A 14,130-nucleotide genomic window follows, 5' to 3' on the forward strand; every position below is an offset into this window, starting at 1 on the left:
GGCACAGGGTCCCAGCTGGCAGGGGCTCTATGGAGCTGGGCCAGCTCACCCCTCTCCCTGCTGGTACAGCCCAGCCCGACTCCACAGACTCCTGCCAGCCTGCGCCCCACTCTGGGCCCCACCAGTGTTGGCCCTGGGACATTGGTTCCAAGGTGGTGACCATGGGGCAAGGCACCTGTCAAGGGCCAGAGCTACCCATGCAGCCCTCGACAGCTTGCCACAACTTGGTAAGCAGCCTTCCACCTGAAATAATTGCCCACCCCTGATCTAGTCCCATGGCCTGCTCAAAGCAGGAGCATCCCCAACTAGATCATCCCAACCAAAGCTTTGTCTAGCCAGGTCTTGAAAACCTCCAAGGATAGAGATTCCACCAGCTCTCTGGGTAACCTGTTCCAGTGTTTTACTACCCTCCTAGTGAGAAAATTCTTTGTAATATCTAACCTAAACTTCTCTTGCTGCAACTGGAGACTGTTACTCTTTGTTCTGTTATCTGCCACCTCTGAGAACGGTCTAGCTCCATCCTCTTTCATATCTCCCTTCAGGTAGTCGAAGGCTGCTATTAAATCCACTTTCAGTCCTTTTCTTCTCCAAAATAAATTAACCCAGTTCCCTCAGCCTCTCTGTTACTTGTGAACAGGAAATTCATTCAGACTTAAAGGAACAGAGCACTGAGACTTGGCATGAAGTAAATTATATTTGATGTTTGGTGGTGGGAATGCTAAATATTTTCTAGGTTTTGCTTTATCAGGGCATCCAGTATTTTTGGAGAGTACATGCAAGCTGTGTTAAGCTTTTACAGTATGATTTATTCTAGATGTCTTAATTTCCTTTTGTTTTTGGAACATGAACTAGTGGGTAACTCAAGTGACTCCTTACTTTTGTTGCACAGCCGAACCAGCAAAGCGTTCAGCAACAAGCAGACAGTAAAACAGTGTGGCTGCTCTGAAGTATATCTGGACTGCTTACAGACATTTTTGCCAGCTCTCAGCTGTCCCTTACAGAAAGAAGTTCTCAGAAGTGGCGTCCGCACTTTCCTTCATCGCATGATTATTTGCTTAGAAGAAGAAGTTCTTCCATTCATCCCTTCCGCCTCAGAACATATGCTTAAAGATTGTGAAGCAAAAGATCTTCAAGAATTCATTCCTCTCATAAATCAAATAACAGCTAAGTTCAAGGTATGTTTCTTTAACAGTTTATGGATTAGGGCGTTACTAAACTTGCTTTTAGCTCTAGCAAAAGGGTTAGTAATATGTGAAGAAAACCACTTTAAGTTCTGTTTTCAGCTTTGAAGGATTTTTCTGTAGGAAATAGTAGTCTTAGGAAGAAAATTGCTCAATACACAAGAATTTATATTATGAGTATTTTGACTGTAATAATCCAAAAAAGCATCAAAAATATAATTGTATTTACAGCCTGTATATTTTGGTATTTTACTACTTAAAAGCAAACTTCATATATTGATATAAGGATAGTCTGTTTTCAATTATAAAGTCAAGGTGAATAGGCAAGAAGTATATCTGCTAAATTCTTTTTTTAAATGTCAGTTAAGCTTTGTTAAATTGTCTTTAAGTGAATCTTCTTTCTTTTATAGCGAAATTTACAGGTACGTACAGGCATAATGTACAGGTATGCATGCTTTTTTGAACATGGTGGTGTCTGCAGAGGTGTAATAGTGAAGCTGGGTGTCCACAGCAGGTGCTATGCTCAGGGGCAGCAGTGACTTCCAGTTGCTGCTGCCACTTGCAATTGCACATCAGCAGCAGCTGTTGTGTCCATTCCCATCCTCCCTGCCAGTCTATGCCTGGCACAGCTGCCTTGGTTCCCCTGCCCTAGTTACACCACTAGGTGTGTAATATATAGGGAAAAACACTGGTTTACAAGAGCAAGGTATAATATTATTTTACCAAAAGTATGTGCTGGTTGCTCTGCTTTACAAGAGATATACACAAATACAGCGTTCTTAAACCTAGATAACATGTCTTTGGAGCAACACTGTTTGGGAAGTTGTATACGTATATGTTCAGCATGAGTCTCACATTCTTATACTTTTGTATAGTAGAAATTCTTAAACCATGGCTTTTTCAAGAGCTGGTTGGTCACACATTGGCTTTTTTTAGTCTTGTTAATTCATGTGCTTTTTTTAAGTTGTCTTGTCAACCTACAGCTTTCCCATGTTCAGTTGCTACATTAATATATAATTATGACTAGGATAGGACTTAATTCTGGATTTACCTACAGAAATTGATCCTCACAGAAATGTTTCAGAAGCTGTGGTACATGGAAATCTTCAAACCTATCTTTCAGTTGAGGGTTTCTTCTGAAATATGCTGAACAACCGTTAGAAACCTAAATATGCTAAAGAGAATATAGTGTGGTTGGTGAGCTAATGTGGTGATATGGCACAACCACCGTCACCTGAGACATTTGGGCACTGGGGCACTACTGGGGATTCTACTCTCTGCACTGGTGGAGAAGGAATGTGAACTTTTTGAGAAGCTGGGGAAGGAAAAACTTTCTTCATACTATAACATATCTCCTTAGCTGCTTCACAATTGACACTGACACTGAAGGTAATTCACTATAAGGTGGAGGGAAGTAAATTGCCATGGCAGAGAGTAAATAGGGATTGCCTTACACCTGTATCTTATGGACTACTCACTATAAGAAAAATACGAACGTGACACTTGCATTCCCACAAGGTCAGTTTAACAGTTTATGAAAATGTCTGTTCTTCTGACAAACGGTCACATCAGTTTATAAAACTGCCAAATTTGAAGAAATCTGGGTAACCTTCTGATTTCGAGTTTATCTATTAGGCTTTCTTCAAGGAAGAGGGAAGGTGAAAGTTTGAAGGGTTGAAAGGGCACTGTCGACTTTAACACATCTCTGAAGGTAACAGAAAACAGATTTTCTCAAGTTGCCACGTTTTGAAATCCATCACTTTGAGGTCTTCCAGAATTTTAAAATAAATGTTGCTTGGGCTATTGCAAGTCTAGGATTGTTTCCCCTTTTTCTGTGGGTATAATGCCTGCTTTCTAGATCTGAAGCAGGGATTGAATACTTTCACTAGTGTAAATATGGAGAAAATATTATAGTAGCTCTAGAATAAATGGATCCATAGGTATATAATTTTGTGTGTGTGTGTATCACTATGTATGGTATATCCACATGCTGAAAATTACACCAAAAGTTAAGAATTGTGGTGATTTTTTTTTCCCCTTTTGTAACTGATCTTTAATTTTCAGGTATTCAATCTTTGTAATTAATGAATGATTAGTTTATAATGTGTTTTCTACTTCTCCAGACCCAGGTTTCTCCATTTCTGCAGCAAATGTTTATGCCGCTACTTCATGCTATTTTTGAAGTGTTGCTCCGTCCAGCAGAAGAAAATGACCAGTCTGCTGCTCTAGAAAAGCAAATGTTACGGAGGAGTTATTTTGCCTTCTTACAGACAGTCACTGGCAGTGGTATGAGTGAAGTCATAGCTAATCAGGGTGAGCAATCGCTTTTGAAAACGTACTATAAATAACATTTATATAGCAAACAGTTTTATTTTCCAAAGTCAACACTAGTGCAATTCTTCTAAATTATAGCAATATTTATTGTAAATGAGCTGCACTTAATTTTGACTAAAGATGTCTGCAGTGTTTCTAATGAAAATATGTGAATACTTTCATTTTTAGTTATTTTGTCAATATGTTGTTGTAATGTCAGATAAATAGTACAGCCCCATTATAAATCTTTATTTCACTGGAAATGCAGATAATATGGTCAAGTCATTGGCCATACTTCAGAGAAATCATTATATGGAATACTTTGTTATAGGTAGATAACGTTGTGCTGGTATACATGCACTTTTTCGTGTTTGCCAGCAGAGGCTATAGTTCACTATCTGTGCACTTAAGTGGACAGGAGCTATGGCTGCTCCTTCTTCCTTGGTTACCCTTGCTGTTCCCTCGGTCTCCTCTTTCTTCTGAGGACAAAGTCTCCATATAACTCCCTAGATACCTAACCAGCCTCTTTGCACCACCCTTAACAGCTAGTACAAAGTTTGGGCTGCTTGTTACTGAAAATGTCAGATGTCTTGTTGACTCAATGCAGAGTCAGGCTGTTTGAAGCTGTAATGGAAGGAAATATTGAGACATTTGAGAAAAGTAACAAAAATATGAAATTTTATGTAAGCGAGGCTATAAAAGTCTATGCCAAAAATGTGTGAAGGAACTGATCGTTGAGTAATTAACTAAGTGAGGTGGGAAACTTGCACGCGGCATCATATTTAGCAAACGACTGAGGTATTTTGAAGTTACCATATAAAGCTGAGTATATATGGGAAACGCACTGAAACATAACTGTATCTCCGTTTCTGTTGCAAGGGAAAAAATGGACCCCACAAACATTGCAGTTTTTAAATAGCCGTATAAGTTTGCAGTGAAGGGGAGAGAGCTGGGTGCTGTTGTGGGGCATCAACAGAGACTTTCACTCAGTGTGCATCAGAAGTTAGAGGGTCTAAAACATTAGAATACGTAAATAATAGGCCAGCAAATACTTTAATGCCCTTATTTTGGTTCCTGGATTACTGTGCTCAGCTGTAGTCAGTCTGTCTCAAAGAAAACAAATGGGTAACAAAAGTGATGATGAGGCACAATTTCATATGAAGAGCATAGAAAGATTAGACTAGACATGTTCAGTTTGGATGGGAAACTAAGCCTGTATAGAGGGATAACAGAACAAATAAAATAGAGAAGGTAAAACCTTGAGTTCGTGATATTTTTTCCTTCTTTTATTTAAGGACAGTCAAGCATAAGGAAATACAGTTTTAGGTACCAAATTTAATAACTTCAGGAACTTGTCTTGAACCAGCATTGAGGCCAAGTGTCTTAGGATTGCAAAAATGATTAGATACTTCCAAAGATAAAACTTCTATGGTTTCCAAGATGCTCATGATCTAGGGTATAAAACAGTGACTCAGTGGGGTAGAGGGAGATGCTCTGCCTGTAAGCAAGCTGCTCCCTGAGACTTATTGCACCTTCCTCTGAATATTTGCTACCAACCAAATCCTGCAGCAGAGTGCTTGACATGATAGAGCATGGCAGTTTTTCTTTGTTAATTGTAGAGGGCAGATTGGTAGCTATTGAATGTTCGCTCTGGTAAATAAATGTATGCAAATACCCTTTAGAAAGACAAAATACTAGGATAATGACAGCTTTCATGATTCGTCCTTCTGTCCTCACTCCCTAGATTAATTGTCCTGGTCTCATGCAGCTGTGACTAGTTCTTAGACACATGTATCAGTTTAAAGTATTGAGACATTTTTTTTTTCTCCCTCCCCACTCCCACCTCTCCTGTAATGTTTAGTTAAAGAACATTTGTTTTTGATTCTGGGAAGTTTTTTCAGTTGATAGATTAATCCCTTCTGTGGAAACATCCCACTCCCAGTGTTTTTGCTGATTTATAAAGCTCTACAAAAATATAGACTTTAGCAGATTACTTGCAAGGGAAAAAATACAGAAGATTTTATAGGCATTCTATCAGACACCCACAGAATTGGTCACAGCAGTATTTGTCAAGATGAATCAAATTCCTATTTTTCATCTATCTCTTTGCCAGTGACTATATTAACTTCAGTTGTGCCAAAACCCAAAATGAATTTTAATTTATGGCTATCTCTGCAGTTCAGAATCTGATTTCTTTCATCCAGAAACATTTTATTGGTGGCCTGGCAAAATTGTGAAGCTTTATAAGTGCTCTATTACAGTTTTAAAAAAAATGCCATAGATGCCCGTTTTTAAGTTCACAGAATATTTGAGATACTCTTCTACAGTAATGTTTTGTGTATTGAGAATATAACTTTTAAAATCTGATTCCGTAATTCAGAAATCACATTTCTTCAATTACAGACAATTAGCTATTCACTCACAGCTGAGTTTATTTTTTAAGAATCCAATTTTCTGTAATTTATTATAGGCGCAGAGAATGTGGAGCGAATATTGTTCACTATCATTCAAGGAGCAGTGGAATATCCAGATCCTATTGCACAGAAAACTTGCTTTATTATTCTTTCAAAGTTGGTAGAGCTTTGGGGTAAGGTTGCATTGATGGCTTTCTGATTTCACAAGTGTTTAGAAAGTAAAATACTGACTACTGCTTTTTTTTTTCCAGGAGGCAAAGATGGACCAGTGGGTTTTGCAGACTTTGTCTACAAACACATTGTTCCTGCATGTTTCTTGGCACCTTTAAAACAAACATTTGACTTGGCAGATGCACAGACAGTATTGGTATATACCTTTTGTTGGTTAAGTATAGAACCTTTACTTCCCTCATATTTAGCAGCGGCTTAAAGCTGAAAAATGCATACAACATCAAAGCATTGATTTTTGTTGACTTTATATCAAACACAAAAAAACTAGATGAGGGGCTTGGGGGAGGGGAGGATGAGACTTGGTACTGATTTCTGCAAGCCACCTGCACTTATTTCAGGCTGATTTGAGAGAACTGCAGGACTGAGTCCCCTGGTGTAAAGTAATAGTACAATAATTTAATATTCAAACACTTGTCTGTACTTTAATCTTAAATTTGTGTTAATCCTAGTAATTTTTTTGCAGGCTTTATCAGAATGTGCAGTAACTTTAAAAACAATTCATCTCAAAAGGGTAAGAATTTCTAAAATTTATTGTAAACTAAATGTATCCTAAGGGAGAATCCTCAAAATTTAAAATAATCCTGAAGGTTGTGAAAGTGTTTTTTAGACTAAAGGAAAATCTAAAACTAGGGAAATGTAATAGATTTCATAGACATTTAGGATTGGAAAGGACTCCACAAGATCATTGGGTCCACAGAAATTCACAAAAGTAACCTGTTGCAATGAATTGCAAAATACATTAGCCATCCTGTTTTATATATTAATACTATACTAATTCAGACATTTTCCTAAATTCAGCATAATCACTGTCTTGTAAAATTCATTTTTCTGTTTCACAAATACTAACTTAGATTCTTTGCTTTCAGCATTTTAAAGTTCTATTCTGTGGTAATCTATATGTGAAAGATCTCTTCACTTAAAATTATTACATTATTAAAAAAAATAGTATAAAAACTGAATAGTCTCTATTAACAGGTCAGCATTCTGTGAATGTGTGTGCACACATGCAAACACATTTGCGTGCCTTGGGGCGTCTATACATACGCCCCAGGGAGGGCACTTAAATTGGAGTGGCTCTGAGAGCGGCTCTAATTAAAGCACCTGCAGCATTACATGTACTCAGCATCCCACACTTCAAAATGGCAGCAGGGGCACTTTAAAGCTCATTCAATGGTGCCCCTGCTGCCACTTTTAAAATGCCGGGACTCTGAATATACGTGACACGGAGGCTGCTGGAGCGTGCTAATTAGTACACTCCAGCAGACTCACAACTGACGCAATCGAGTCTGCTCCAACATGTGCTGTTTTGCACATGTGGGAGCAGAGCTCCCTTGTGTATAGTTGTCCACTGTGGCCAAAAACGAGGGGTTTTGGCCATCTTTTCAAAAACTCTTAGCACTGGAGAACTGTCATAGCTTACAGGAGAACTGTCTGGATTGCATTCCTTTTGCTTCAAGCAAAATTGAATGCCAAGTTGTAATAACAGAACTAGTGAATCTTTATGAAACCACTTAGCTCTTTCTGCCTCTGCTAGTTGGCCAAATGCATCTTGTTCCTGTACCTACAAGGTACCTTTGGTACTTCGCAAACATTGGAAAAACAAATATCTTGAATATTTCCTTCTTTCTTGTTGCCAAGAATTCAGTGACCTAAATGCTGTTTCTTCCAGTAAAAACTACATAATTTTAGTAGATAACAGAAAAGATTAGCAGTACCCCTGGAGATGGAGATATATTTGGATGCCCAGTTCATTAACCATTCATCAAACCAATGTTTCTACTAGGTAGCAACAACTTAAAAAAAACCAAAAAAACAACACGGCTCAGGATTGTCCAACGTGTGGCTTGCCAAGCCATTTTATCTGGCCCGCAGAACCGCGACAGCACAGCTGCCGTGGCGGAGTGCGGAGCCACCGCAGCAGCAGCCAGGCAAGCCGGCCTGCGGGCCCCAGCCAGCAGCGAGGGGAGGGGAGGGGAGCTGCTTACCCCCGCAGGGCTGTGCTCATCAGTGAGCCGGGTTCTGCCACTGCTGCCCCAGCCGTGCCTGATTAGATGAGCTGGGGACGGCGTGTGCAGCTTCTTCTCTGGCTCTGCCCCTTGCCCCTGGTGCATGGCGGGGGGAGCTGCAGCATGGCCCGCACCCTGCCTGCGTGTGTGGTGGACAGAGGTGCGAGGGAAGTTCCCGTATGGAGCTGGGGGCGCCTCGGAGCCAGGCCGGGGCTGTGGGCATGCGGTTGCTGGAGCAAGGCTGGGCGGGAGGCAGGAGGAGCCCGGCCAAGAGGCGCTCCTACCTCCAGTTGCCTCCTTGGCAGTTCATGTTCTGCTAATGTAGCCTGCATGGCTGAAGATGGGGGTCTGCATGCTGCTGAAGCAGCCCATGCAGTGAGGGAGTCCTAGGGGCCCACCCCCACAGCGTGCAGCCTGTGCAATACGTGCTGGTGTCATCTGGGGCCCACAGCCTTGCCAGAGCTGGACAGCCTGAACTAGCTTATCCTTGAGATCTCTTCCACATCTCTGCAGTATATGCTTACAATTTCTATTTAATTCACCACAATGACCATGATCAAGTTAGTAAAGGATCTCCAAGGATAGGCTAGTCCAGGGCTGTTCAGATCTGGTGAGGCTGTGGGCCCCAGATAACACCAGCATGTGTTGCACAGGCTGCACGCTGTGGGGTTGGGCCCCTAGGACCTCCTCACTGCATGGGCTGCTCCAGCAGCATGCAGACCCCCATCCTCAGCCATGCAGGCTAATTTGCAGGACATGGACCCCTCCTCCCACCCCCCCTGGCCTTTCCCCCTTGCACAGCAGTGGGAGAGGTGGCTGCCCAGGCCCATGCCCTATATACTTAACTGCTTGCAGACTCCATGTAGACTGTGGATGACATCCTGGCCCTTTGTGGGCCACATGTGGCCTGCAGGTAGTCAGCTGGGTAGCCCTAATCTAGTCCAACCCCCTGCACAGAAAAAGGATGTCCTGTTCCTAAGCATACAAAACATACATACTTTCTGAAAACCACAGCTTCCCTAGGCACATTTCCAGATTCATTTCATTGTCACTTCCTGTAACTTCATTATTGTCAAAAGTCACATGACATCACTTCCTGATGTGATACCACTTCCTGTGAAGTCTTTGAATATGGCTCGCCGGTGCACTGAGTGATTTAAAAGTTCGTGATCCAGCCCCACATTCAAAAAGGTTGGACAGCCCTGAGCTAGAATGACAAAATTGTTGGTGCACGCTCCCTCTGAATGCTTAAAGAATGAGTTTTGTCATATTTTGTAATGTTGGTAATAAATGAAGGAGCTAATTTCCATTAGTTAATTGGCTTGAGCAGTATTTGATTTCTGCAGCTTTAATTTAGCCAAGCTTTCTTTTTTAAAGAATAATTTTCTTCAGTGCAACAAATAAATATAATGGAGTCCTTTAGGCTCATAAGGGATGCTGAAACCTGGAGAAATCTTTCATGTTACACTTCTATATTATTGCTATGAAACTTTACTACATGGAACACTGTAGGTATGCATACCTTCTCTGTTTAAAGGCCAAAACAAATCATCTGTTATTTCCTCTGTATCATAAAGCATACTTCCAGCACCCTTTTTCCCCTTAATTTTACAAGACCACATTTGGTTTTTGAATAAAACGTTGGTTTGCTTTATGTGTGTACTTGTTATCCCTAGGGTCCTGAATGTATTCAGTATCTTCAGCAAGAGTATCTGCCTTCCCTGCAGGTAGCTCCTGAAATAATCCAGGTAGGAACCTTTTTCCCATTTATATTTGAAATAATGCATTAAGTATGCATTTTCAGTTTTCAAAGCATGTTAGTAAGTTTAATATCTCCTATCACACTTCAGTAAAATATACAGTTGCAATATTAAAATGTTTTTTTGTTATGTAGCACAGGGTTGCTCAACCCCTGGCCTGTGGAACAGTGTCATCTGGCTTTGGCAGTCAGGGAGAGGTGGCGGCATTAATTGCCACTCCCCTGCTGCCAAAATTTCAGGCACTCTAGAAGTGGTGATATGGCCCTGCATGCCAGATTGCACTGCTGTGAGACCAGATCCAGGCATAAAGGGCTGGAAGGTGGGACACTATTGATCCATCAAAACAAAAAATGAGTTACTAATCACAGTTTGGGAAGGGAGGGGCAGGATATGAGTTTGCAGCAACTTAACTGATGCTGTGCTGAATACTTAAAGCACCTCACCACAGAACTCCTCCCACAGATCGTCAGTTTAGTGTACATAGTTGGCCCAGCCAACTCTGAAGAAACGAGAAACTTTGAGTAACTAGCTTTTTTCTGAATAGGCTACTAAAACAATACATAAATATTAAGTAGATGTGCACCAATATATCCGTCCATGTTGTATTGGCATTGATAAAAGGAAAATTGACATTACTGGCAACTGAAACAGAGCCAGGGTCCCAGTGAGTCCATGACTAAAAAACTCAAAAAACAAACCAAAAAAAGGGAATAAACATCAGTTATGCGTGAAATGTACATTTTATTACTCCCTTCTAAGTATTCTTAATGCATCTCAAGCATTTAGTCTTACTCATCTATCTACAGTATTTACATATTTTAATCTTTGTTCATTTCCAGGAGTTTTGTCAAGCGCTTCAGCAACCTGATGCTAAAGTTTTTAAAAATTACTTAAAGGTAAGATTTTGAAAATAACATGCATTGACTTAACTCATGGTGGTGATTTGAAAATAGGCTTAAAACATATCCCTGGTCCTGTAACTTAAGAATAGACTGATTCTACATTTCTTATGAACTACAAACATAAGGATGAAAGTACTGTTAAATGAATCATGCTAAAAAAAAAAAATCATAAATAGCTCTGTCTAATTGGAAGAAGGTATTGAATAAGGTTACCCATGGGTCTACCCTGAGTCTGATACTGTTTTAATATCTTCATAGTTTGCAGAGGACACCAAGCTGGATAGTTGCATATACTTCTTACAAGTTAGAACTAGGAATTCAGAACAACCTTAAACTGGAAAAATGGTCCAGAATTGATCAAATGAAATTGAGTAAGGACAAGTGCAAGGTGTATTTGTGACAGAACAGTCATATGCCCAAATACAAATTTGGGGAATGACTAGTCAGGCTTGCAGACAAGGACTTCTAGATTTATGGAAGACTGCAAGCTAAATGAGTCAGTAGTGTTCTCTCTGTCTCTTTTTTTTTTTTTTTTTTTTTTGCCAGACCTAATAGTATACCGAGTTGTATTAATAGGAGTGTCTCTTGCAAATGACTGCTCTGTTTTGTTCAGACTTTGCTTTTCACACCCCCTTCCTCCCGGGTTCTGGAGCTGCACCAATGCAGCAGCTGCAGTAGCTGGGCTGGAAGTTTGACAGACCTGGTCTAGATGACCTTTTGAGGATCTCTTCCAGCTGCATTTTTTTGATGCTAAGTGAGGACTGAAATCAGTCTCTTTTGAGGAAGAACAGCCTGAATACTGAAAAATCACTGCTTTGTTTCATTTAATTGCTGTGCCCACCTAGAGGTTTTTATATAGCTATGCTCCCTGATTCCAAGTTATGAACAGTATGAAAAAGTACTGTCACTACAACCACTGTAACCTCTCCAGCAACTTAATAGATACTGTAGGGTGGTTCTTCCTCTTCCTCCTGCCTTCTCCTTTCCTTTCCTTTCCTTTCCTTTCCTTTCCGCCTTCCCCCCATTCCCTCCCTCCCTCCCCTTTTGCTTTCCTTTTTTTTAAGATCCTCTAAAAGCTTTTTTACTAAGACATGTGACATACATTTTTTTTTGTCAGTACCACCAATGAATTTCTACAGGCCAGGGATTGAGCACCCCCATGCTAGATTAACAAAAAAAAAAAGTTTTAATATTTCAGCTGGATATTTTACTGACGTGTGATGGGAGATATTAAACTTACATGCTTTGAAAACTGAAAATGCATACTTAATACAATATTTCAAATACAGACTAGAAAGAGGGGGTGCTCAATTCCTGGTCAGGAAAATTGGTGGTACTGACAAAAAAGGCACACATCTTAGTACAAAAAGCTGTTAAAGAATCTACGAAAAAAATGGGAAAGCAGAAGGGAAGGGAGACGGAGACAGACAACCCTACAATATCTATTAAATTGTTGGAGGGTTTATAGAGTGGTTATAGTGACAGTTAATTTTTTTTATTGTTCATAACTTGGAATAAGTGCACAGCTATAGGGATTTGAAATAATCTCCCTAAAGTTAAAATGTTGAATACATACTGACTAACCTTAACTATACTGTAAATATGTATAATCTATGTTTCCTCAATCTTTAATAAAATCTGCCATTTTTTTAATAGGTATTCTTTCAGCGAGCAAAGCCCTAAGGAAAATACTGGAATCTCATGTACCTGTTTTCATAATCAGGAAGTCAGTTATTAATTTATAAAAATGCTAACTTTTGTGCCATTCAAACTGGTTTTGTTTTTAATGATGTTACTTTGTGCTTACAATGGAACATTATTTTAGCCTTTGTGTAAAAAATGCAAAAGAATATGCCCCAACTTCTGCATTTTGGAAACATGCAAGGTATGTGACAACATGAAAAGTTGCCTTCATGCCTGCACCAACACCTTTTACTTTGTATAGGATGATTTATGTTTATGCTGTAACAAATACAGCAATGAAATATTTTGTTTTTATTTTTGTAATTAAATGTAAAAATCCCTTCTAAGACCATAGCAGTGGTTATTAAACTGTGTACATTTTTTAAAATAATAAATTACATGTTTTCATAAGATACATATTTCAGTTGTTCATGTATGATGACATGAAAAATAAAGCAATCAAACTCATTTTTGTAGATAGTCATTTCATTGGAGTTGTCTTAATGATAAATTATATATATCTATAAAATTGGTTTAATAAATGATTTAGCTTAAAAATACATCTGATTCTACCTTTTTATAAAAAAAAATAAAAGAAAATTTATGTAGTGAAAGCTGCAAGTCTTTGAATCATTGTGTTGGGTCTCTAGGTATTTTCTATGGCTTCTGCATATTCCTCTTGTTCAAGATCTGGTGCTTCATAGATAACTTGTCTAAGTGGTAAGATCCAAATAAGCCTCAGTGTTGCATGTGGGTGAACTAAGCAAAAAATGTCTTCATTAAAATGTCTTTGAGTGGCACCAGTGGCTATTCCTATTTTGTTTTGTACCTTCCAGTTCTTATACAGTTGTATTCATATGTACTTTTGTCCCAACTAGGGCCAAGTTAATAATTGTGATGTTTATTTCTGTTGGGTGTGGGGGGGGGTTGGGTTTTTTTGTGGTTTTGTCTTGTTTGTCAGTGCCTCCATCAAGCTGTTTCTGCCTAGTGACTATTAAGTATTCTTAGCCATATATTCTTCCACAAATACTGAAGTGAGTCACAAACTCCTTGGTTCCTACACAACTCCACTCCTTTCTATCACAACTTTATGCTGCAAATATCCTTTGTCAATGTGGTTAGGGAGGAATAGGAAACTCTCGTCAAAGGTAAGCAATGAAGGCACAATAAGATCAAGAATCAATAAATGTCATAATAGAAATACCAAAAGTCACAATTGTGGCATCTCTAGCATATAACAATTCCAACCAAAGAAACTTTCTTTCAAAAATATGCAACTGATAGAAAGATTGGAGCTGCCCTTAGACAAGATTTTATGGTTTCCTTGGCTAAGCTTGAAGCATCCCTGGTTTACTACTTGCTGTCTTGCCTGTATGACCTTAAGGCTTTGGATGATGACTTTTTTCTCTCTACCCTTACGAAAGTATCCCTAATAATAGCCCTTATGACAGGCCCTCAGTAGAGGAGTACGGTGCTCATCAGCTAGCTGTGCCTCCAGACTACAGACCCATTGTAAACAAACCCTGTACTCACTGACCATCACCATATCTGATTCTGCTGAATATTGCAAAAAATTGGGATAGAAAACATTAAAAAAATTAATATAGCTGACAAATGATTGGAACATTTAATTGCAATGA

At 39.4% G+C, this 14,130-nt stretch overlaps 1 protein-coding gene across 2 annotated transcripts in view; it reads left to right on the plus strand.

The window, feature by feature from the left end:
• XPOT (exportin for tRNA) overlaps positions 1 to 13,163 on the plus strand; it is a 55,017-nt gene extending 41,854 nt beyond the window's left edge. For both annotated transcript variants that reach the window (XM_090042437.1, XM_090042438.1), the window contains 8 exons: positions 890 to 1,175; positions 3,305 to 3,494; positions 5,965 to 6,081; positions 6,160 to 6,275; positions 6,603 to 6,650; positions 9,822 to 9,893; positions 10,745 to 10,801; positions 12,464 to 13,163. In XM_090042437.1, coding sequence (XP_089898563.1) covers positions 890 to 1,175; positions 3,305 to 3,494; positions 5,965 to 6,081; positions 6,160 to 6,275; positions 6,603 to 6,650; positions 9,822 to 9,893; positions 10,745 to 10,801; positions 12,464 to 12,490 — 913 coding nt within the window. In that variant the 3' untranslated portion in view covers positions 12,491 to 13,163. The remainder of the gene's footprint in view (positions 1 to 889; positions 1,176 to 3,304; positions 3,495 to 5,964; positions 6,082 to 6,159; positions 6,276 to 6,602; positions 6,651 to 9,821; positions 9,894 to 10,744; positions 10,802 to 12,463) is intronic.
• Positions 13,164 to 14,130: the final 967 nt, after the last annotated feature.

The sequence above is a fragment of the Crocodylus siamensis genome, chromosome 4, assembly GCF_052110815.1.
Source record: "Crocodylus siamensis isolate JL-2025a chromosome 4, ASM5211081v1, whole genome shotgun sequence".
Taxonomy (NCBI): domain Eukaryota; kingdom Metazoa; phylum Chordata; order Crocodylia; family Crocodylidae; genus Crocodylus; species Crocodylus siamensis.